The sequence below is a fragment of the Falco rusticolus genome, chromosome 1 (assembly GCF_015220075.1).
Source record: "Falco rusticolus isolate bFalRus1 chromosome 1, bFalRus1.pri, whole genome shotgun sequence".
NCBI classification, from domain to species: Eukaryota; Metazoa; Chordata; class Aves; order Falconiformes; family Falconidae; genus Falco; species Falco rusticolus.
Window position 1 is genome coordinate 13,271,870 of NC_051187.1, and position 25,771 is coordinate 13,297,640.

The window sequence follows — 25,771 nt, forward strand, 5'->3', positions numbered from 1 at the left end:
GGGCTAATAAAATACCTTGATAATAGGTATGTGCTCACTCCTCAGTGGGGAAAGTCAGTCATTTATGCAAATAAATTACTCAGCTTCTCTGGCCAGATTAATGTATTCCCAGTCTCCTGCCTTAAAGGATAGGGATTGTTCAGTATTTCCATTAGATGACTCAAAACTAACTTCTATACTTAAAAAAAAGGAAAAAAGATTGGAAAAAACTTGCAAGTGATCTTACACTATGCTGTTATAGTAGCTGAATTCTCCAAACAGAACTTCCAACCTGGTGAAGTAAGTAGGAATTTCAGTCACCATTCAGAAAGTGAAGCATATTGAATGCTTTCTTAATAGCTTAATTGCATGAAACAAGCTGGTTCATTTCTTTATGTTTTCTGTTCAGAATTGCTAGAACAGTAACCTTCTAAGGATAGCACAATGTTCTCCAAGGGCACCGCAAGAAAACACATGAAGAGATTCATCCTGCCAATGAAATCTAGTCCACTGCACTTTGTGTGCCACATACAAACTTTAATTTCTGCCTGCAATACCTGACCATGTTTGGGTACTAATCTGCAAGTGCATCCCACCAGCCACCATGCTTTCCTACTCACTTCCAGTATGTGGAATTTCTGAATTACTCATGAACACAGAAGGAACAAGAAGGGTCACTCAAGCAGGGTGCTGCCCTAGCATGACAGGCTGCATTCCAGCAGCTCGATCATCCCAGCGTATCGCTACATCCCCTTCCTCCCCCTGCATTAGAGCACTGTAGATCAATAGGAAAAACATCGACTCATGGGAGGCCAACCAAGAGGTTTCAAATTCTTGGCAGCTGCGTTTGGAAAGACAATTCTGGAGTGACTCTCACAAAGCAGAAAATATCTTCTCATCCCCCCTAAACTGCTGTTCATAGCTCTTTTCTATTCTCTTTATAATACATACATGTGTTAAAAAAACATTATACGCCTACAAAGAAGCATGCTATCTCAGTGCCAGTGTGCCTCATGGATGCCAGTTCACGTGTTAGTGATAAGCTCGGGGGGTGTGTGTGTGCGGTGTGTTGAAGAAAACAGATGGTCAGAGCGGATATACCTCAAAGAGCTCTAGAAATAGTTTTTTGGTAAGGTAGCCATGTAAACTGGACTGCAGCATGGGAAAGAAAAAACATCTTTAATGTACAGGTAGGCAGCTCTTCGGAAAGGAGCATCCCTGTGAAGCCTGTTGGGGAAGGACAAGCAGTCTCTGACAGGACACCCTCACTGCTACAAGCCAGACCCCAGCTGCCCTGCAAGCAGCACAGTTAAACTTTGCTTTTTTGCAGTTACCCTCCCCCATCAATATGGCTCTCCACAGCAGCCCTGTTCAAAGCAGGCTTAAGTGGTTTTTTCTTCGCTGCGTTTTCACTTCATTAAATGTTCTCATTTACAAAGAGAGAAGTTATTTTCTTATTGCTGGGAGACAAAGGCTGCTTGGCAGTGCCTCAGTACGGAGAGCTGTCTCTCTGGAAAAGACCGAGGCAGCTGTAGTTACACAGGACTACCCGCGAGGCTGGTAGGCACCACAGATGGCCACCCAGCACTGACCGGGCAGGTTCAGACCTATGGCTGTGTATCACCTGACACAAATTTTCTATACCCATGCTTCTAGTCCTTGACAAATATGAGGTAGTTTAAACCACCTTATTTTTGACTTGTCTGTACATCTTGGCCTGGTCTATGCTATCAAGATATGACTAGTCCAATTTTCAAAGTACTGGGATGATAACCCACTGCACAACCGGTATTTGTAAAAGTGGGTATTAGATGCAAGAGACCTTCCCTACTACAATTCCTAACAGTGCAGAGAACACTATGACTTATTTTAAAAGGGGAAAAAAAGACAGTTTAAGGTTCCATTGCAATTTCTACTTTTAAAAGGTGTTTAAAAGGTTGGAATTAGAACTAGAACACAATATGCTCCTCCAAAGCTTTTCCAGCAAGATTCACCAGTGGTTGTTAACTTGCTGCCTATCACAGCATGACCAACAAAAGACGTTTGTGTAACAACTTAATCACTGAACTGGATTTAAGCAACCAGAAGGTACATCAGGTAATACGTTGTGTGGATGCCTTCCTTCTGTTTTAAAAAATTACAATCCTTCACCTGAATGAGAGCCACTTCAAAGATTTTAAGAAACAAGACAAATTAAGTAGGCAGCGAGCATCTATTAAAAAGGAAGGCTCCGTGTTCCATCTTTTGTTAAAAAAACTAAATCCTGGTGCCATGCATTTGAATACACCTTCATTTTAATACTTTAATTTTGGAACAGGAAAACCCCTTCCACTCTATGAAGAGCAGAGTTTCACTGAAGAGGAAAATCCAGCCTTTACAAACTGAGCTGTACTTCAGGAGGGTATGAATAGTAGAGAAGAACTGGCAGAACATTCAATCCGACAGCCATGCAGATGGCTCTGAGGGGACAGCTGCATTGTGTGGTGGGGTGTATGCCGGTAAATCTCTTAAAATGGGATCTTACTGACATTCACCTGGCAAATGCGAGTAGCCCCTTACCCTAAAGTACAGGCAAAAAAAAATAAAAAAAAAAATAATCGCACAACAACTCTTTCTCCCCATCATACTCTACTACACTGGCAACTGCATCCTGATCTTGTTTTACTTTGTCCCTCTCCTACCCTCCTTCTGTTACCAGTCCAAAAGCATTTTACCCTGTTGTGGCACAAGTCAGGAACAAGATACATTGCCTTTACACTCTGCTCCCTGGTACAAGATGAAATTTGGCCTCAGGTATTAATGATGACCATTACATATACCGAAGACCGAATAAATAAACCTTCTATAAGTTACACAGAAAAATCAGTAAGACAAATCAGTATCAATAAGACAAGCATCCTGCTTCATCTTAGAGGCAAAAAAGTTCTTTTTTACTATGCAAGTGTAAAAAGTACTACTCACCTAAGACTTTCTGATGAAATAATCATTAGTGTATTAAGAGCACAAGCTTATAGCACTGGCAACAAGCAGTACTTGCACTATTCACACAGTCTACTAAAGTAAAGCATTTCCAAGCAATTGCCCAAAATGGCCCAGCTGCTTCTACTTTGCGGGAATACATCCCAGCTTTAAAGCGCCACAATGATGCAGTTTGTCTAAAATTTTCACAAAGGGGGCTGTTAAAGTTTTATATAATTATGCAGCAAATCCTTGAACTACGACGACTTTTCATTTTTTGAAGTTCTAATTTTTTTGGTTGGTTTTTTTTATATAGACCACACAAACACATTATTACACAAATTATGAGACAAGTACTAACAAGAATCTACTCTGCACAGATTCTGTTCATGAATTGTAATTGAAGGCCAATTAATTTCTCAAACAGTGAGAGAAGCAAGCTTGAAAAATAACCTTGGATGTTCTTCAGTATGGTGAACAGAGCTTTCAGGTAGATTATCTGGGAAGAAAAGTTAGCAGTGGCTCAAGAACTTATTGCAGTATGATATTCAGATTCTTATAATGCCATATGTATGATATTGCACTGAAGTGGTGGTCAGATTTATAGCCCAGGTCTACACCTCATTCAGAAGATCAAGGATCCAGCTGATTATTCAAGAGAATAACACACCGAATCCGTTACAACCATATAGACATTATTGAATCCTGCACAGGTCTCAAAGCATTCCCTACCCACAGTTGTTAGACAACCTATGGTCTAACAGCCCAGACAACCTCACCAACGCTGAAGGTCACTAGAGAAACCACTTCATTAACATCACCAGGGCTTCACTTGATCTTGTTAGAGTATGAAGTGCTAAGATGACTTGCTGTTTACAGTATCCTTGTCTCTAGAAAACCATTTGAAAGCTAGTCAAGCCAGTAAATTGAGCTTTCTCAGCTCACCTCTCCTTTTGTAGAATGGAAATGAAATTCCTGAGAAACTCCCCCGGAAACCAGGAGTTGAGGGAAATGAAACCAACTATAAACATAGGCAGGCAAGAAAACTTTTCTTTCCCTGGCATTCACCAAAACCATTAAATTCTTGCCACTGACAGCTCCTCTGTCACTCAAGAGTTCTGCGCGGAAGTTTTTATTAGGTGTACAAAGAGCTTAATCCCTACTCCTTGTCTTCTTTTGATGCTCCTGCTTGTTTAAAGCAGTCCTCTTGATCTGATCAGGTTTCATTGAAAAGGATTTCAGACTCCACACTGCTATGAGTGACCCACTCATACCTTGCCAATGTCCACACAGAAAGAGGGACAATGAGAAGAGATTTATTCCAATACATTTAAATTCACCCGTTAACTATATAAAGCCTTAGGCTTCAATACTTTGTATGAGTAAGAGAGCAAGACTGTTCTGTCTGTTCCTACATTCAGCTGTATCAGAAGTCGACAGTACTTTGAAGTACCCAGTTATATTTCTTGCACATTTCAAATATACCCTACTCCTAGATGGTATGAACAGAGCTAATGAAAACCTGTTAAAGTCATCTTGTGGATCTCACCACAGAATAAACAATACCTATTTGTTCTACCAAAGAGGTTAACAGGCATGCCACATGCAAAGCAGGCACAGTAATTTGCTGCTCAAATCCTAGCAACACAGTGAGAAAGCTTCTGACCTTCACATCCATTCTGCCAATTCCTGAAACAGAACGTGGCTGAAAGCAACGAGGACACTGCCCACAACAAAATAACCCAGTATACAGATTCAACTGGCATTCAATAGCTAATTCGTAATGTTGTATGAAGGACTTTGATTCAATAAATTTAAAATCTCTGTGGAGTCAGGAAACAGCAGAGAAGCTATTCTTGTGCTGTTTCAAATAAGTTACTCTGAGGTCATAAAAATTTAGAGACAATTTTTTGTGTTTGCTTCTGGATCACCATCACTGCAAACAGCGTGCAACCACCAGTCACCCCCAACACGTATGAGATGTACACAGGGGAAGCAAAACCACCTTTCAGAACAGAGACCCTGTGGCTTTTGACAAGGAACAAAGCCCCATCACACCTAAGGGGAAGCATCAATGCTTATCTCCAGGCCCACATACAGAGTCCAGGCTTCTTCACACCTATTTAATCTCTTTGAAGTCTTATGCAGTATAAAAGGCACAGCTAGCTTCATGTCAGATTTTAGGCACAGCAATAGTTTATACACGCTGCCAATCACAAAAATCATGAAATACCACTGAAACTGTATTATAAACATAACTGTACACTCAATATCTTGCAGCCAAAGTGCTGCTTATACAGCACATCACACACCACCCTGGATTTCTGACAACAGGACCGTTCATGTGGTAACACTGCTACAAAGCACTTATGTGAATGTAATAGCACAAACACACAAATACTGGCGTTTTTGTTCATCTCTTTAGTTCAGGCAGCATTTCCATGGTTACAGTGTTGATGACTATTGCTTTAAGTACATTCCAAATATAGACTAAACGCATAAAGAGCCCTAGCTACCCTGCAGGCTAGTTCTTTAGCTTTGGGTCCCTGTGAGGTGTAATGCACTCCCAAATCAGAATCATAGAATCATTTAGGCTGGAAAAGACCTTTACGATGATCAAGTGCAACCATTAACCCAGCACTGCCAAGCCCACCACTGAAAACTTAGCAAGCGCACTGTTCATTAGATCATCCAGGTCGTTTGTAAAAGCAGTCACTTAAACTGGACAGATCTTCAATCTGTTTCCTCACAGCATCTACAGCATACACTAAAACTTCAGTACCAGTTTCAAAAATCAGTTTGCCTTGCTTGTGCTTAAACTTCTTTCCCTTGATGCCACCATGCAGGGATGCCATCAAGAGTCCTACAGACATCAAAATTACTACACAAATCACCACCCTGAACTACATGCACTTTGGGATATTATCTGAGCTGTCAATCACAGGATACTGTTTGCAACAAGTACACCTCAAAGCAGCTGTTGCAGAGAGTATTCTGGAGAAATTCATGCTAAGTATGCATTGACCAGATAGGATTATGCATTAGTGTCACTTTCATTAACAGGATTTAGAACTAATTATCTTCTACTGCTATTAAAAGTTATAGACAACATCAAGCAACGTCAAGAAGATACTAACAATTTCTGGGAAAAAGTAGTCCATTTTCCTTGTAGTAATTTAAAAAGTTCACACACATTTCAGAATTTTAGCTTACATTCCCTGTGAATGTATGTGTGAACCAAGTGCTCAATTTTCTACTAGCATACAAACCAAAAATCAAAAGCATTTCACAGGCAACTTATTGAAAGGATGCTCTATTTAGATAGCACCTACAACTAAGTATCAGTACAACTCTAAGCTTATCCAAGGTAATACTTGATAACACATACTCATAAATCATTCTTGGTAAGTTTGAGTTATACTAAAAGAAAGCTCACCATATTTTCTTAAGACTGTGTAAAACCAAAAGCAAGGTAGGAGATAGAAGAAAAGGCAAAAAGGAGGATCAAGGAGTTACTAGGGGACAGGAAGGTCTGAAGCAAACTTCCTCTGTATTGGAACATGAATATGTAAGGTACCGAGCTAGTGAATCTCAGCTTTGGTGTCCAGTGTTTTCAAGCATGAATAATGTTACTTTACTATTTTAATATTTCATTAAAATAATTTAGACCTTATAAATAAAGCAGGAGATGCAAAGCAGTCTATGAAGCAATCTTCCACATAAGTGGAATTTTACTGGTAATTCACTATTGAGTTATGCAACTGTGGCAACCAACTTACCAGACCAAGCAAAGAGCCTGTGCTTTCCTGCACTGGAAGGGATAGCCAGACAGAGAAGCCTCTATTCTCACAAGGGATGTGACCAGTCAAGCTGCCCACGTAGGCTCTTTCTATACAGATCACTACTTTATCCCCATGAGCGTACCCTTCCCTCATGGATATTATTCAATAGCTGGGCATTTTCATTTCAGAAGAGTGATCGCACAGGGAAGCTTTACTAGCAAAACGATAGTGGCCTGATTGTTGCATACAGCTGCATGTCATGAAACTGGAAGAGCACTGGCTCTTAACCACCCAAGAACCATTTTGTTATGTGCAGAGATGCAATCTTCTTCCAGATAAAAAGTAAACTCTTCAATGACTTAATGCAACTTTATTCATACTCCTGGTGGCAAGAGGTATACTGACTCGGGAGGCAAAACAGTTTTGGGATAAAGAACTTGACCTGAAGACAAGGGCTAACATTCCACCTTTTATCTGTAAAAGATGATCTTTAATGACCACAGGCATGTCTCAACAATACTTTAATTGGAAGAGTGGTTTCTGTAAAAGAGATACAAGTCATTTGTGGTTTGCTTAAATAAATTTGCACAGCTGGAACTGTGTAATATTTGATTCTTGCATGGGAGCCTGAATGAATGTCCATCTTCAGAGAACAAGTGAATGACCAGGCAGGGATTTGAGAAAGTGGGTAGCCAGTGTAAGAGTATAGAGTTACACCTGCTTGCCTTCCAGATACCCACAAGAGGATCAATAATTCTTTTCCTCCCTTCAAGAAGGTCAGAGAGCCTAAAAGAGCCAAAAGCATACCGCCACTCCAGCGCTAAAGAGTGAGCAAGGCTAACTTCAACTGCAACCTCTGCACAATCTTGAGACATGAATCTCTAAACGAGAAGCTAGAATAGAGGAGTTGAGCAAGTTACACGCCTCCCTCATGGAAAAAAAAAAAGATTAAGAACGGGAATCGCAAACATACTGAATGTAAATAAAATAATTCTAATCTTCCTTCCCTTTGGAGTAAGCTAGGAAAGCCTGATCACTCAGGTTAGGCTGGCTTGTGACTGGAAGACCAATATCAAATTGCTGCTTAGGAAAAAAAAAAAAGCAACTCACATTGCTCTGGTCTATGTTGAAGGTGGAACACCAAGGACAGAATTTATAGCCATGCTGCTATAAGTTGCTTCTCAGTGTATGCAGAGCTTAGCTGGCTCAGTGGGGGCAACAGCAATATCAGATTAACTTGCAATTCCACTTTAACTTGTATATATTACGCACATGTGCAAAACTATGTTCTACAGAGAAAATGAGTGTTTGCTCTGCCCATGTTCCAAGCAAGACAGATGGAAATCAGTTCTGGCCCAGAAGCCGCATAGCTCTAAGCACAGTGCCTTGTTTGACAGAACGTGCCCTGCAATTAGAGTCAACTTCAATAGTTTCTAGGATAGGAAGCTTGGCTTCTGACCCCAATTGCACAGGACATGACTGTTTTGGCTCAAGGTCAAAGTACTATGGAGAAGAGGCTGACCTCCAAAAGAGCATCACAGTAAAGGCTGGCAACAGGCCAGTGAAAGCTTAAATGCTTGGAGACTGACCTGATTACTGAGGAATGTGAGCTATTATCAAGCACTTCCTATTTCTCTGCAACAATGGCAATACGTAAACCTTTACACAACACAGGAACATATCTTTCATTGAAATTTAAGATACGCATATCAGAATGACTATAAACCATAAAGGTTGCCTTCCCATTGCTTGTAAATAACCATTACTTGTCTTATAGCAGCTGAACAGTGACAACTATGTTCTGCATTGCTAACAGGCATCTCAAGTGCACAGGATACTGTCACACTGAAAGCAGAATTTGGTACTTAGGTTCTCCATTCCTTTCCAGTGAACAAAACTGCAGGTCTGGTTCTTCTGCAGCCAGTTTTACTTTAAAATTCAGCTGCAATCCTACTATGTCCACTGAGGATCTATTTTTGGAATAGTTAAATATTCCTTACTGCTCTACTGTTCCATGCTTAAGTCTCACTTTTACAAGTCCTACAACTGGTATTTGTCACTTTTTTGGTCTTAGAATCACAGACACTTTAAATAAGCAGGTCTGTTAAAACATGTTTAACATCTGGAAGATATTACAGTAGTTTAAATAAAATTATTACTGTGTCGACAAAAACTAAGTTAGGAGTGGGGAAAGAAAGGATGACTATAGCTACAGTCGGCGTAGCCTCAGAATTTGTCATTAAACCATTGCCTGAAAGGTCAAAGACTCTAGTACCACAAGAAACGGTCTCCTGATCTCCATCTAGATCACCCCTGCCATGGAGGTTCAGTGAAACAGGTTTGACTTCATTGTCTCAAACTGCACCCACCAGGTTTTCATTTGGCCCAGAGGCACCTGGCCTCCAACAAGCACTGTAAGAGTGATTTCACTCTACCAACAGTATAATCAGTACAGTAAAGAAAGCTCTGCCAAAAGGGCATAATTCAAAGTAAGTAGCATGGCTCAATCGTAAAGGTCTCAGTTTGGCTTTTGGACCAGCAAAACACCAGCTTCCACAGACAGCAGCTGTACTCCATTAAGCAAACCAATTAAATTTTAAGCACATCAATTACATCTTGACCATTCACTAATATCAATGGAATATCATCAAAACACAGCATGATAGGATCTGGGGCCTGCAGACAATTTACCTCTTAAGCTAGGAAGTTACATGTAACATTTACCAAAAAAAAAATCTTAACCTTACATACATGTCTGATTTATCAGGAGAGTCTCAAAAAGGCTAGAAATTGATGGTGGAAGATTAACAGTGGTTCCTATGTTCCTATGGAACCATAAACTATTAAACTGACTAAGCCTCCATGAAAAAGACTGATTTAAAAACTGAGGGAGATATCTTACAGATCTAAAATGGCAAGCAGCATGAAGAATGTGAGCAGAGTCTGAATGCCTCTTCCAACACAAGAAGCAGGTGGTGTGAAGCTGAGCGAGCAGGAGCCAGGCTCTACATAAAGGATACATCTTTTGACAGAGCGTGTCATGAAGCACAAACTCCTGCTGGAGGGTGTCACGATAAGAGTTTGCTTGGCTCCAGAACGGAATTGGGCAGGCACAAGAAAGTAAGTGCATGCGGTGCTATTATAGACAACGGGCACATTCTGGACCAGAAGGGCTGTCAAGACACATCACTGTAGGATGAGTATCCCGAGAGTGTTACAGTATGGTGTTATCATTCTTATCCTCTTCCCTGGAGGCAGATACTGCCCTTGGCCACTGCCAGATACATAGCACACTAGCTAGATGGGCATCAGCACTGTTCTCATTAAGAGACAGAACACAATCCATTTTCCCACATCCAAATACATCATTAAGCACTCAATCAGGTAATACCACTGCTAGATGCATCACTGGTATGTTAAGGTGGTACAACTTCTGCATCCCAAACCCTGTTCCCCAATAAAATACAAACAGAAAGATACTACCTAGCTTCAAAAGATAAGCCAATTAATAGAGGAACAGCCAAGATTCCTTTCTTTCCTAAAAGGCAATTAAAATCATAGATTATAGACAATCAGTTCTTTGTTCTTTACCCTCCTTTACAGCAAAGAAAGGCAAACAAAAGCAAGTTTAGTCAACACAGAACAAACAAGGTTCAAGTGAAATTGCTTTAAATTCTGTTTGTTACAATATCAGTGGCTGCACCATGCAGACCATGAAACACTTCAATAGAAATAAGTAATTTTATAGAGCCCTGAATTCAGTAATGAAGAATTTATCCACAGGCCAATGAATTGCACAGCAAAGAGAGAGCTTTGCAAATTAAGTAGTATAATTTACACACTGAATGAAACAGCCAGAAAAAAAACATCCTCTGGAAAGGATTCTGCTGACTGATGTTCCTGAACTGGACTTAACAGCTATAGCATTCATATTTTACACTAAATGAAGAGACAATGCACTTGAGAAAGGAAGTGCTCTCATCAGGAAACTAACTGTTCCCCTTCTGTGGTGGCATAAACAAATATAAATGACACATCGCCATCCTGACCATCACTAGAGAAACAGACATTTTCACAAAATGAGATCTATTATTATCCAAGCAATATGATATAATGTCACAGCAGCAGTAGGCAAGGCAGAAAGTTACCAGTCACAGAGATACTGAAATGTTGAGAGGTTTGCAATGTAGTTTTGAACTGTTAGTGATCTGCACGTGTTTCAAAAAGCATCTATACTCAAGTTCTGAGAATATAAATAACATCAGAATGAAAACAGATGTAATTATCCAACAAGCAATCCAAACTGTACATAACTCTACAGACTTAAGATATTTAACTTCATAAATCTGACTGTGACAAAGTCTTGGAATGCTAATTTAAGAGAACCCAAACATACATAATCAAGAACTAAAGCAGTTTAAAAATTTGTTTTTAATACAAGGTAGCTTCTCTTTGCTCCCTCCCACGATCACTCTGCTGTCGCCAGAGTTAAAGCTGTCAGGTTTCAACAGCCCTATGCTATTTTTATTTTCAGATTTATTGATATATAGTCCCCAAACCTAATTATCATAAAGTAAAACCCAAGAGGAATCCAAGACCGAAAATGTTCAAATCTGAATACAAAGCAAGAAAGCCAACCAGTCAGCTCACACACCACCCCACCATTAGATTGTATATTTTCTTTCATTTTTCTAAAAAAAAAAAAAAAGGACAGATTCCCCTTTCTGCAAAAGCAACTCACAGAACCCACAACTCCAAGCAATTAAGCACAATTTAAGCAAAAAATACTTTACCCTGCTACCAGGCCTGAAGACTGCTGAATCAAGTATCTAATGGGCCCTTCATTTACTGTTACAGCAATGGGCTTTGGCATTTTTCAAACTGCAGATCCCTAATTATTTCCCCATAGAATCAAGGGCTCCCACAGGGCAACATGTACCAACAAATGCCCTGCTGACTTGCTTTCTTTCTTGTGGCCAGCTGCCATCAGCTTGCTAACAGCGCAGGAGGGGATGAGCACCTGCTCCCACATGGGTGCTCACCAGCCTGAAGCGAGCCTGGTGAGGAAACCAAGCTAACAAGGTATTTATTTTCCCTTCTTTCCAAGACAGCTTTTGACCAGCCTATCTCCCTAAATTGGCTTGCTGATGAAACGTGTCTTTGCAAGAAAGCAACAAGAGCGAGCTGGTACACCAGCTTTACTGTAATGGGAAACCACACAGTTGGTGATGTTTCTCTGCCCCTTAGAAGACAGAGCCCATGAACCACAAGCTGAAAACCTCTGTGGATAGGGCTGAAATCAGCACTGCTCAAGCAAAAGCAATGCAGGGGACAGCCAAGACCTTGAGACTTGATCTCAAATTTTGATGGCTCATTGCTTGCTTGTACTCTTTTGGCAACGCTGCCCCACACCGCAGTGGAGCCCAGAGGATGCCAGCCGGTCCTTCCAACACAAGCTTCCAGCCATGCTGCCACCAGCATGGTCCCTGGCATGACTCTCACCTCAGACATCACCAATAACAACTGAAACCAGCTGCATGTGAATCGACTGTGAGAAAGCTGAATTATATTACCTGTAATAGGCCTTACTTAACATTACTTAACCTGACCTGTCTTAACTACAGCACAGAAATGAGATAAAAAGTTAATAATTCAGCTTAACAGCCTAGTTCTTCATTTAGAATATATACACAGTAGTTTTAAACTACATGAAAAATTGGAAGACATTCACTTGGGAGAAAAGAAAATAGACCATTTAAGACTAACCTGTAATTAATTTTAACTTGAGCTAATTAAGAGATTTCCATGCAAAATCTCAGAAGAGTCATTCTATATTCAGAGCGCAACAGTTATAAGATCACATTGCTGCCCTCCTTCTAGAAAAGAACTGAACTCAAACCAAGTGCAAAGCAAAACCAGTCTTGGTTACAACGAATACCCCTCAGTTCCGTGTTCTTTCAAAGTGTGGACTCTCGAGTGAACGCACGCTTTATGGAAAGCCCTCAGGGGGTGCCTCCAATCCCTCAGGCTCTCCTTCTACTCCCCCTTTCGTGGTGTGCTTGTTGGCAGAGCTGCTCAAACGTTCTGCTGCAAGAGCAGCAAGAACTCCGCATGAACAGGACGTGCCTATCGCTCGAGCTGGAGGTGCACACAGTGGCCATACTATACAGAAACGCCTCACACGACACACAGCTGAGGTCTCTGATCTCCAACTCCTGGCTTCTCATTGGACATGTTTTTATAATTGACAAAAAAAAATACATCGTATCTCTTTCCCACAGGGGTAGAGGGGGGCAGGGTTTGAAGGTTCTTACACATACATCTTAATGGCTAACCACAAGTTAAATTACGGGCATGAAGTTATATACCTTTTCCAGATCGTAACTGACTATCATGAGTGTCTAGGACTCTGCAGAGCGTGTTAACCACTTCCTTTCTGCCAGGTTCCCACATGTTTAAGAGTTTTCGCTCAAAGGCAATGTCACTTGGCTGATAAACAGACCCTAGTGCAGCACTGCGCACCAGCCTCAGAGCTAAAACAACTGCAAAGCGTTAAAAGCTTGGAGTGCTTTCAGAACAAAGCAACAAAAATGGGTTTGCTACTTTTTTTTTTTCTTCTATTGACACCTTTCACAGTTTGACAGTAGTGGTAGTTTAGCTTTTAAAGTGTAAAAGACTTGTTAAAAAAACTCACTAAAAGCATTTGGTGAAGAAGAGAACTGCAGCTGTCAGCTACAGTCAGGTCATGTGTTTGCCCACAGAAAAAAAACAGGAAACAGCTAGCCATGGAAATATCTAAGCAGGCCATGAAACAACAAGTGAATTGCACAGTAAGCAGGCTGCTAAGTCAACATTTTTCCCTAGTGCTCAGCTTAACTCTTACATTTGTTAACCACGGCTCATTCCAAACAATTGGTCAAAAATTCGCCAGAAAATCCATACAAACACTGTTCCACTGCAGTTTTACCAACACGTTTCCATCAGTAAATAAGCCTGAATTTTCAACAAAGACAGGAAGCAAAGGAGATGAGAGTCTGGGAGTCACGCAGCAAAAGGGAGAACAGCTGAGCAGGCTCGGCAGCGGACACTGTTTGCTCCCTTCCCCAGGCTTTAAGCATCCAAGACAAATCCTCAAGAAGGTGTACCGTGCCGAGGGAATAAATTACTTCTCTATACATTTAAAGCCTACTCTGTGCTTTCAAAAGCACTTGGGGAATGTCTTCTTTTTCTCCCTGGCCTCTCAGCACCTCTCCATATGGTGTGTGGAATGCATTTTTTCCAAGAGAAAGAAAATGAGACTATAGAAGGAATAAAAACTGTAGGGATTTATGAGCAGGTGTGACACTTGATAGAGTTATTCTTTCTAAATGACATTTTAAAGTAATAACCTTTACAATGAAGATGATGTACTGCCTGATCAGGAAACTCATTACAATCTAGATCAAGGGATTATACTTTGATTTTTCCATCTGGAAAAACGTAATTTTTTTCTAATCTACTCTATCATTGAAGCATATTCATGCCATCTACAATCTTATTACTTTCCTGTAATTTAGGGATAGTTTCATTCACAGAGAATTAAGCATTACCTTAAATGCTTATTTTTTTCAGATCTATAAAACCAAAGCAAGCCAGGCAGCCTGCTGTCCACATGCAGCAAATCTGAACCATTAAAATTATATTGTAAGGAAAAAGGCACTACACATTGTACTTACTGAGAAAGATTTATACTTTAGATATTCCACCAAAACAAAGGGAAAACAGGAGACCAATTTTTTTTTTTGTAAGTATTTTGATGAAAATACATAGCTTGGAAGGAAGTAGTCTCCAGCGTCAAGGCAGCACAAGATTAATTGCAATTTTGACTTTAAAATAAAAATTAAATGCATTTTTCCACAACTGCAAGCTCCTGACAGTGATGACTAATTTACTTACAGACTTCTCTTCATACTTTGGCACCAGTGGAAGCTGACAAATGCCAGGAACTTTAACAAAGTGGAAACATTATTTTAGGTATTCAAAAGACTGCAAAATACCTTTGAAAGTCTGCCTCCTGTCACTGGCAGATTTGAAAAACAGTCATTTTCACAAAGCCACAAGTTCTTAAAACTTACATCAATGTGACTAAATGTAACAGGACAGGTTCAGAGCACACTTGCTGTGTTCAGTCACGTTACTATTCATGTGTATTTCTGAAGCTAATTTGTGGCTGTAAATAGGACATTTTCTAAATGGGCTGAAAAGCAATAGATTTTCCACAGAGCTTCCAGAAACTACAAAAGACCCCTCTGGTCAATGGTTCAATTCAATGTGGTTTTTTTCCCCAAAAAATCGTACTTATTTTCAGTTTGCATAAATTCCACTCTTGGAATGCCATAGTAGCTGATTATTCATTATTTAAATTTACTTTGGAAATTAAACTCAAGGGACATTTTCTAATGCATGTCAAGACTGAAAATGAGCTGTGAGTCTCCAAAGTTAATTTTAGCCTCATGTGTGTTAAGAAAGATTCAAGTTCTTAACTGCCTTTTAACACTAAAAACTACTTATTCAGCAGAGTCCCTATGTTAATTTAAATGTAGACCTCTTTAAGCTAAAATAAAAAATTGAATCTATAATCTTTAAAAGTTTTATAAAAGCAGCTTCTCAGTTTTTCTCCAATATATCGAACCTTGGTAACTTGACAAGCAATTCTAAGTAAACAGTCACTTTTCTAGATCTCAGCTGCTTCCAGCATTACGTAAACTTCAACATGAACAGGAGGAAAAATGAGGAAAGATTCTATTCAGTCTGCTAAACAGCGGTGCAAGTTGTTGTTTTGGTTTCTTTGGTTGTTGCTTTTTTTAATATATATATACACACACAGTTTTCAAGAAGTTGATTATGACAGATGTGTGACAGAGCAGCCAGAAGGCACCATGTCAGCATTGGTAACCATTTGGCGAAATCTGTTGCCTGTGATAGGCGTGTCAGACCAAAATGCAGTAATTTGGAGCCTATGATTCTAGAATCTTTTCAAGTTCAGAAGACAGTTTCATTAAAATATTTGCATGCAGTTCTTACTGTTTTTAAAGCAACTTACAGTATCGCCTGGAACACGCGATTTGCTAGTACAAGGAAATCTTCAAGGCAAGTAACATATTAGATTTCATGTAGCTTGCCTTTACTGACAAGGGCAGGCAAGAAGCATCAGCAATGGACCTCCTGACTCTGCATTAACAGTACTTCACCAATTCTCTCGCTGACTTGAAAGATAAGGGGTTGTGCCTTCAAGTACATTGTCATAGAGATACATTAAAAGTTCAACAGATGATTTTTGGATTTCAGTGGAGGAGCATAACAGAAACTTATTTTCAACACCAGTTCAACTTAGAAAAAGAATTTTCACTGTGTCTATTTTAAAAGTCTTTATATCATAATTGCCTGCAAAACACTTGTCTTGTCAACCTTGGTTTAGATCACAGTGGAATTAAATCCATTTTTTTGTCTTAATAAAGCTGCACTCAGCCCTCACAGAGAGAAAAAAGTTCTCTCAAAACACACTAGGGTAGCATGAATGGAATGCTGATTGTACTTTATTCTCCCTCAAGTACCTCTTTGAAACCCAGGAAAGGAAATGTGGGCATATAGGAAATCTGTAGTGTAAATGACCCATTCTGCAACTGGCATTCACTCAGTTGCTTGTAGAAAAGAATTTTATGCTGATTTTTCTGCCTGAAAGCTAAATATTAGTTTGACTTAATGAGTTCCAATTTGTAATTGGAACATGTATCATCCAGGAAATCTTTACAGTCCACGTGGGCTTCACTGACACTGATCTTCATTATTACTCTATAGAGTGGAATTACCTCCAGTTCTGTGAAACTTGCAGGGAAGGGAGAACAATTTTCCAAATAAATTTTTTTAAAGTACTCAGCACCTTAAGACAAAGATGAGATCCCACACAACAAGATCCAGGCTAGAAACAGTGATTTTTTTTTAATTTTTTTTTTTTTACCCAATTCATAATAAAGAACACTGCTGCCACATTGGCCAAAGGTTTCTTCAAGAGGCTTTTTACTGACAGCTGAGTGTCTCTGGTGTGTGGGTTTAAATCTCTATTTGAGGACGCATATTCTCAAAGGCTGGGTGCAAATAAAAGAGAGGGATAGAGAAAAATCAAATAAAATGCATAGTGTTACAGTCATTTGTTGAGTGCTTTAAATTCAAGCTTGGTATATACCAGCATGTGTTCCTCATTTCAGATGAGCTGCTGGCACCGTTAAAATAACATTATAGCACTTTTTTGTTAGGAATATGCTACATAGTACTTCCACTTTAGTGAGCACAAAATTTGACAGGAATATTCCTTCCAGAAATACTTCATCAACTTAGGCAATCGCTATTCAATCAGGGGAAAACAGAAACAAAAAGTTTCAAACTATCCTATACTGTTTATATTCTTTAAAGAATTTGGTTTATGGAGGTACTCTTCTACATACTTCAGAAAATGCATGAACAGTTTTGATAAGTCACCATGAGGAATTTTACATGGTTTAAAAAAACAGTAACAGAAGCAACATGGCAGGAGAAGGAGGTTCATCCAATGATCACATTCTGAACAAGTGCAAGTGGTAACTCACTGCCTTGACACAGATTAAATAAATCATATGTGTTATTGCTAATCTAAACTTCCAGTCTAAAAGCATCCTGTTCAGCTGTTTCTTTTTATAAAGATTCTTCTCCTCTTAGTTCACTGTTTTAATTTTTCAGCTATTGTTTTATCCTAGTTGCATAGACAGTATAGCCTCTTCCTCTGCAAAGGAGAAAAGCATTCATGTAAGAAAAGACTTAATATTTGTTAAAAATTATTCTTCAAATGTTATTGCCAAGACACAGTTTGAGAACTCAAAGTTATTAATAGTCAGAAGTATTTCTAATTAAACCCAATAAAGCATTGCAAAAAATCCTCATGTCAGCACTTTGAATCAAAATACCCTTAAAGAAATAACTTGAAAGAAGAATTTTTGCCTTCAATTCAACAGCAAGGTAAAGACTTGTCAGTTCAGCAAACAGCCAAAGAATTTTGTCAAAGAAACTCATTTTGGTTGACTGATCTAACAATCAGTATACTTCACTGAAAGCTAGTTAGACGCAGAACCAAATGTAAAGTGGAAACCATCTGAACCCTACCTGTCACGAGTGTGGTAAAATCCTAAAAAACCTTAAATGCATCACAGTCAGATTCTTCACCACTCATGAAAGTAACCACTCTCCACCCTGAAGTGTTCACAAGACCAAGACCTGTGCATGTAATACTGGAGGCAGCTTTAGAAATAAGACAAAAAGAAACGGAGGTATTCCCTGCAGAGTGATCTAATCCTTTTTTGCCCTGTGACTGTGAAGGATCACTTCTGTAAGGAACTCTGCACACCAAGCCATGTGATCTACCCAAATATTTACACTATGAACTCTATTAAAACTCTCCTCTGAAGCCATTAAACATAGCATTTTCAGAAAGTGAAACAAAACAATTACTATTTAGATTATTACTTAGTTTTAACTGATTTTATCAGGTAGCTGACCTGATTGCTCTCCTCAACTAGTCTTCCTAACTCACGAGAACCACACAGTTGTCATTTTGGCTGAATATATTTAGAAATCTCAAATACCTACTTCCTTTCTGTTTTTTAAAAGAAAAAATAAGAGGGCAGGGGGGGTGGGGAAGAGGGAAAGAAAAGTGAGCCCAATTAGGATTTTGTTGTTACTATTTGTAACATTAGCACACAAATTGCCAACCACACGCCCAAGAGGCTTTTTGTTCATCTCTGCCCTCCCTAGCAGTCTTCTTCCCCCCTGCCCCCCAGAATATTACCAACACTCAAAACACTTTCTCCTCTTTTGTTCAGGCTTACCCTTGCTTTCATGGTCTTCTCTGTGCTCTCTAGTCTGATGAATAACAACAACAACCTTCTAAACGTCATCCTCGATGCTTTCTCCCATACTAGAATAGTCTACCCCCAGTAATCAGCTGGGAAGTATGGTTCAAGCCTACTTTTGCTGTAACTTAAAAAAAAAAATCTATAAACTACATCTAAACTTTGGGAGAAAGAGAGAACACATTCTGCAAAAAAACCCATCAGGTAGAGAAGCCACCATTAAAACATAATGCCTCTCATTTTGTATATTGTTTCAGATTTGTACGTTCCACAGTACTTATCAAACCAGGCCAAGTACTTTAGTGATGCCAGTAACCATCAAGGAAGGAAATTACAGCAAAAATTAATACTTACAGCCATAATTAACTCAAAAGGGTGTTTATACACCCGTACGGGGGATTGATACTTCTGTACCATAGCTGCAGTTCGTAAGATCAACTCAAACCTGAAAAAGAAATTTTTAAAGCCATCTGTCAAGTGTAGGAAGCCATTTTCAATCTTCTCTTACAATTGTTCCATGCATGGTACCACGCTAGCAATTCTACAGGAAATCCTTCACGATTCTTTGATGACCTTTTTTGGAGGGAAGATGCAATGGGATCTAAGAAAAGCTATGTATATTTTTGTCAGAAATGCCTTATCATTTCTTCCAAAGACGATGCCTAATTAACTCATTTTCAGTCCAGCTTTAGTAACAAATCTTCAACACCTTTCATGACTCTTCATCAGGATGGTGAGGCTTCCTGCGTGGCTGAGAACCAAACACTGACACACACCAGCTAAAAGCAGAAAAGCGTTGCCCAGTCCCCCAGCAAGGGAAGTGGGTTGCCTTGCCTATAGGTTATCCTGAATTGGGACTGGCTTAAAAAAAAAAAAAAGTAAAACAAAAAAGGTTAAAAAATATACCAAGTGCTAAAAAAACCTTGCTTTTAGAAATAAAGAAAAAAATGGATCACTACAGCACACTGATACCAGGCATTCCTTCATCGTTTCCAAATCAAATTAATCAAGAGTTTTGCGAGAGAAACTTGAGAGAGCGCTGGGGAGAAAAACTTAAGAGAAACTACAGACATTCCAGCAGACGTCCAGAAAACATTCCCCGGCAAAACGGAACGGTGACCCCCCGGCTCGGTGGCTGCTCTCCCCGGCAGCGTGTGCCCCGAACTCTCCCGAATGCCATCACATCTATTGAAAAACACCGGCAGCAGCGCTGGCAGACGCAACCACGGGCTGCCAGCCAGACTCATTTTAGCGAGAAATGGGTTTATTACAATAAGTTAGTTTTATTGGGTTTTTTAATGGGCTCTGGCGTTACCGGCAGCGCTGCGGGGCACCGTCAGCGGCTCCGGGAGCGGGGCACAGCAGCTCCGCGGCCAGCGGCACAACAAAGTTCACCCGACCGCCTGCTCAAGAGCGGAATTTACCCATGACTACCCCGCATTTACAAAAAACACCTGAATCAGCAAAAAAAAAAAAAAAAAAAAAAAAGCCGCAAACCTCCCCTAATCCATGGACAAAAAGAGTTACACAACAAAGAAACTCAACGTTCCCCGCACCGCCCGCCCGGCCCGCGCCGCCTCCGCCCGCCCGGCACCTGTAACAGCCCCGGGGCGCCCGGCCGCCCCCGTCCCGCGGGCCGTTAGCCCCCACACCCCAGGGAGCGCCGCTCGCCTCTCTGCGCCCACCCCCACCGGCAGCGCTGAGGGCAGCGGGGAGGGTGCTGCGGGGGACAGCAGCGGCGGGGCCGAAGGGGCTCCGGGGGAAGGGAGGGGGAAGCGCGGGCGGCGGGGCACGGGGAGGGGAGGGGAGGGCGGGGGGGGGCAGGTACCGGCGCGGCGCCCCTTACCGCCTCCCGTCACGACGGCCGGCCGCGCTCTGGCCTCATGCCGGCACGGGGCAGCGCCGCCGCCAGTTCCGCCGGGGGAGGGGCGGGGCCGCCGCCGCCAGTTGTTAGTGGTGACAGGGCGCGGGGGCGGAGCTTGGCCCCCGGCCAGGCGCTGCGCATGCGCGGCCGCGCGGCGGGGAGGCGAGGGCGGGCGCCGTCTCCCCGCGCTGCCGCTGCGCCTGCGCGCTGGTTCCGGCGGGTGGGGGAGGGGGGGGCGGTGCGGCGCGGCGCATGCCCAGTGCGGGGAGCGGCGAGCCCTGGGCCGCGGCCATGGGGATGGCGGTCGCCCGGGCACGCGCACCCAGCGGACAGGCCCTCGTACAGGCACCCGCGCCTGTCATACGGGCGCGGACACCCCTCAGACACAGACGACTCACACAGGCACACGCTCCCCTCATACACGCGCACCCCTCATAGAGGAGCACGGGCCTGCGGGGTGGGCAGCACCGCTTCCCTCAGCCCCTCACTGAGCATCACTTCGGTCCTAAACCCTTCCATGCTCCCCCCAGTGCAGGGCTTTGGCAGATGGAGCCCTCCTGGAGTAGAGGCCACAGGTCCGCCTGGGCCTGGGGCTCCTGAGGGGCTCGGGGTGGGTGCTGGGTAGGGTGGGAGACGGGGTGAGTTTAGGGAGCCATGCTGGGGCTGAGGTGAGCGCAGAGGAGGGCAGCCGCCGTGATGGCACCGGGATGCAAGGAGCAAGCGCGGGAGAGAAGCTGCCCCAAAGGCCTGGCTGGGACATGGTTACCTCTCCTGACAGGGCGGAGAGCTGCCACCCAGGATCACAGGCAGTGTCTCCTGGGATGAAGTACTCTGTGGTTTCATTAGTAGTGAGCAGTCACCCTGCTTAGGCTGATCACGAGGAGGTGCCGGTCCCACCCCGGGGGCGCAGAGGTGCGCAGGCCAGGGCAGCAGCACCCACCCGAGCTCTGCAGGCACACTGCTCTGCCCGCAGGCCTGCCTCAGTCACCGCTTGAGCATCTTCTGCTTCTTGTCTCTTCAGCCAGCTGTCACCCAGGCTGGGGTGCTCTGCGGTTTGGGATAGTTGAAAGAGTTCAGTCTTGGACCATGTCTAGCATGGTTTAACTGTGATGTACTAAAAGCAAGAAATACAGTTCAGTTTTGTATGGTACCAGTACGTTACAAACCCGAGTTAAAATAAGGACTTGAAAAGGCCCCTGCCTCTGCTCCCTTCAGTGACTCTATTAAGGCAATTTGTTTACCCAGAACATGTTTTATTACTGGCTTACTCCCTCAGAAACTGAATCTTTCTACTAAAATTTAGAGTCATTATCCTGTTCTTTTGGTGCAATTCTTTCTCTAGGAAGGCTGAATTTGTGGTTACTATTGAGTGATTCAGCTACAGATCTTTCTTACACAAACCATATGTCTTAAAGCTAGTCAAGAATAGTCTGTTGTCTGATCTGAAGCTAGTTGTTGCAAGAAGTTGTTTAATGTGTTGAGAAATTGTTCCTCTGAATCTGGTTTCTGCTGTGGCACTTGGCCAGTTGCCTTCATGTAGCTGAAGATAACTAGTTAATCTAGTAACTCTGTAATTAGAATTAAGTTATCTGATTGATACTGCCTGCCATTATGCCTGTAACATCCTTTTCCTGCTGCGAAAGCCTGAGATATAATCCTACCGGCATAACAGGGCGAGGAATTTACACCCACTCAGATTCCTCTTTGTTCGTAACGTTCCTCTCTAGATTCTGGGAAATGTTTTAATTCTTCCTGACTGCCACTATTCTACTTAACCAAATGGCCATATAACCAGAAAAGCTTTATGGGGGCTTTTAAAGGTATTCGGAGTTTATTGATAGAGTGAAAGCATTAAAGTGAAAGCCTATTATTTCATGTCTAAATCAATCATGGTAGGTATCTCACCTGTTTTCTGCAGAAACAAAAATCTTGACAAGATAGACACAGAAGAGGAAAGCCATATGTTTTTAAATTTTTCTATTATTGTTTATGTTCCTGTTACCTTTTCTCTTACAGAAGCTCCAGCAGTGCATCGTTAGAAGGAATATAAATGAATAAACGGGTGGGTGAAATGTTTAAGGAAAGCTGTGAGGCATGCTGAAGACTGAAGCCCAGAGGACAGGCTGAAAGTGCAAACCATTCAATATTTTCAGAAAATGAGCAATGCAGCTTGCTAGATAGGAAGGGAAGTTGGGCCTGAGGGAGGTTATGCAAGGTCGGCCACTCCCCACCATCTGAATGCTTTACTGGATTGCATTCCTTCACGAACTTGGGTTACACAACTAAAACCCCAGCCATTTATCTGGTTTAAGGCTATATTGCTGTGGAAATAAATGGCAACTATTGGTAGTCAATCCTTTATTATTAATAATAACTAACTTAAAGTACAATTGCCTGGGAGCCGTGCAGGGGTGAGTGTACAGGAAAAGATTCAAAATGCCTCCAGGCCTTGCTGTAATTCAGTGCAAGCCCCTGGAATTTCAGCAGGCAGAGACTTGCTCTGGTTTCTTTTCTCTGCATCCCAGAAAGTGAATAAAAGCAAAGTGGTCCTGGCTTCCTACTGTCCCACAGGTCTCATCTTCACAGCTTTTGTACTAAAGAGAGGATATTGTTAGAGTTCTCAATGAGAGAGAACATGCATTCATTCAAGGTCTTGCTGCTGAGCTGTATGTTTATTAAAAGTATGTGAAAGAGGGATGAGCTTTTGAATTCAGGTATACTGAATTCTTCAAGAGCCATTCCCTAATAAATCAGTCCCATCTGAGTTAGAATTTTTTATGCACCGCTGGCTACATTGAAATAAATGCCTGCTTCTTAAACCTTTAAAACCATGAAAAAGGTCCCAAGTGATAACATTTCCAGCTAAAATAAGCATGATGACTGACAAACAGCTAATGGGACAGAGTTGTGCCCTGAGGACGTGCGATTCTGGTTTACACAGAGTTGTTATTAAATGCCTTATAAGTACTTAACTAGGTATCACAATTTTTTCTTTCCCTTGTCAGTCTAGGGAGCCAGTATCTGGTGGTGCTGGATATGGGGCGCTGTGAATTCTGTCACTCCTTTACTCTTAGAACTAAAGTAATGGTGACACTCAAGTTCAGTCCTCCAGACACATACCTGAATGCACTCATCATACAGCTGTATGTATTTTTGTAAGCTCCCTGTATAGCCCATGCTGGGGAAATGGTACACAGGAGGAGAAATTTCTCCACGTGTCTCTGGAGATCTTAAAGCCCTTTGTAAAGGCAGGGAAGATACTAATAATCCCAATATGCAGATATAAATATTGTGGGTCACCATAATTATTTTTTTTTTTGCTTTAGGCAAAGTCATGTAGTAAGTCAGTATGAAAAAGCACAAACCAGAGCTCTTCACTTCCTGGGTGATCCCCTTGTTCCCAAACCCTGCTGCCTTTTAGCTCCGTGGTCGTTTTCCACCACTGACAAGATTGGGAACAGGGTAAAATATCTCCAGACCGGCCTGTGTTCAGAAAGGTGATGTTAATGTACAAAACCTAGACGGCATTGAACTCTTGTGCTGAGATTTTTATTCGGGATTAAACTGGCCTTAGTTTACTGTAGTTTAGTGCTGTGGAAGTGGTGTATTAACTTTATACCATTATTTGATTCATCTGGACTTTCCCACGTGTCACAGTGTAGAAAAGCCTTAAATTACCTTGTGGACTGGAGCGCTTTATGTTTTGATGCCACTAACAGTCAGAAACATATTTTTTTTCCTTTCTTCTCAAGGGACTGATAGGAAAATTGAATTGTAGGCTGGGAGCTGGCCAGAGATACCTGCTTCCCGCACTTGGACTCCAGCAGCTGGCATGAGAGCACAGGCACCACTGACATAGCAAAATAGGCAAACATTAGCAAATAGGACTAAATCTTGATTCATAAAATACATTAATTGGGATGAGCATGTGGAAAGTATTCCAGCCCTTATTCACATCCTCTCATTGCAAAGACTGTAGCCACAGGAGGCATTCTGCATCGAATTCAGTGTCACCGCCCATAAGCAGTGTGCTAAAGCAAAAGTGAGCAGGTGGTACAGGGGGGGCTGCTAGTAGAGAAATAATTAAAGCCTGAGGAGCTAGTGGAGTGTATGTTTTGGATGAAGCATCAAATCCAACACTCATACTGATACCCATGTTGGATATTTGTAACACCCAAAAGGTTGATAGCACAGGCTTCTTTGGGGGAGTGTGCAGAGGCAGAGACATCCTTCGGAGCTCCTGTGGGATTATTTTATCCCTCAGACATCAGGAGGTGGCACAGGGTGGGGGAAATGTCGAAGGGAACTCAGCCCCATGACCTTTTTTCCAGTATAAAGGGAAAGCCACTCGGATGATAGCTTATTTGCTGGGGTACATGTTCATAATACAGGGGGGTGGAGCTGCAAGCAAGGAAGGGTTTACTGGGCTGTTGGGAATGCCCAGCTTCTCTAATTGCCTTTGGAAACACCGCTTGTGCCCATGTGCCTCTGCCTGGGAGCCACCTGGTACCTGCTTCACAGTGAACAGCCTGTTAACAGGCTTTAAGTGAGTTAAAGGACTGCCTGGATCTCATCAGTTCATTAATAACAATTTTCAATCCTTAGAAAATTATCAGTCTCAGTCAAGAGGCACAGCAAATACAACGATGAGTAAATGTCCTATAAAAATAAAAACAAAGGCTGTCTACTATCCCTCTTTTTCATTAGGCTAACAGTACAAATACTCTCATCTATTTCAACAGGCATTGAATCAAGCTATTGAATGGTCACTCACCTGGTATAGACTCTGTCCCCGTTTGCCTGCAAAATGTTTATTTTTATTTTTAATACCAGATGAGTAATAAGAAAAAATTACTTATTATTAAAGTACCCCACAAATCCAGCTCCTTTTAAAGTACGCAGTAACTCCACTGGCAGTTGGTCTGCACCCTGTGGGCAAACCCTGCGCCCTTTCACTGGAGCTCCGTCGGGACAAGCCGCCTTTGTGGCTGCTGCTCTGCCAGCATAACAGCGTGAGTATCTGTATGGCTTATTCCTGTGTCTCAAGGAAAATGAGGCATATCATTATAAGGCACTTGCACAGCAAAATAACTACCAGTATAGCTATTTCAGGGTTTATTTTTTAAATTGCACTGTCTGTGGATCAAGCCTGTGCTGGCAGCCTTCATCCAAGAACCTCTTAGAAAACACTTGAGAAGTGTAAGTTTCACGATGCTATTTGTGGGCCCTAGAAATGCTGCTTATCTTCTCTGATCAGAATAATTCTTTGC

General features: G+C 41.8%; 1 protein-coding gene across 2 annotated transcripts in view; it reads right to left on the minus strand.

The window, feature by feature from the left end:
• SEC14L1 (SEC14 like lipid binding 1) overlaps positions 1–20,568 on the minus strand; it is a 41,942-nt gene extending 21,374 nt beyond the window's left edge. Inside the window, exons 1-2 of one of the 2 annotated variants that reach the window (XM_037410460.1) lie at positions 20,484–20,568; positions 18,992–19,082 (exon numbers count right to left, since the gene is read on the minus strand). In XM_037410460.1, the coding sequence (XP_037266357.1) occupies positions 18,992–19,054 (63 nt within the window). In that variant the 5' untranslated portion in view covers positions 19,055–19,082; positions 20,484–20,568. The remainder of the gene's footprint in view (positions 1–18,991; positions 19,083–20,483) is intronic. The other variant, XM_037410468.1, reaches the window with a different exon arrangement.
• Between the last annotated feature and the right edge of the window lie 5,203 nt (positions 20,569–25,771).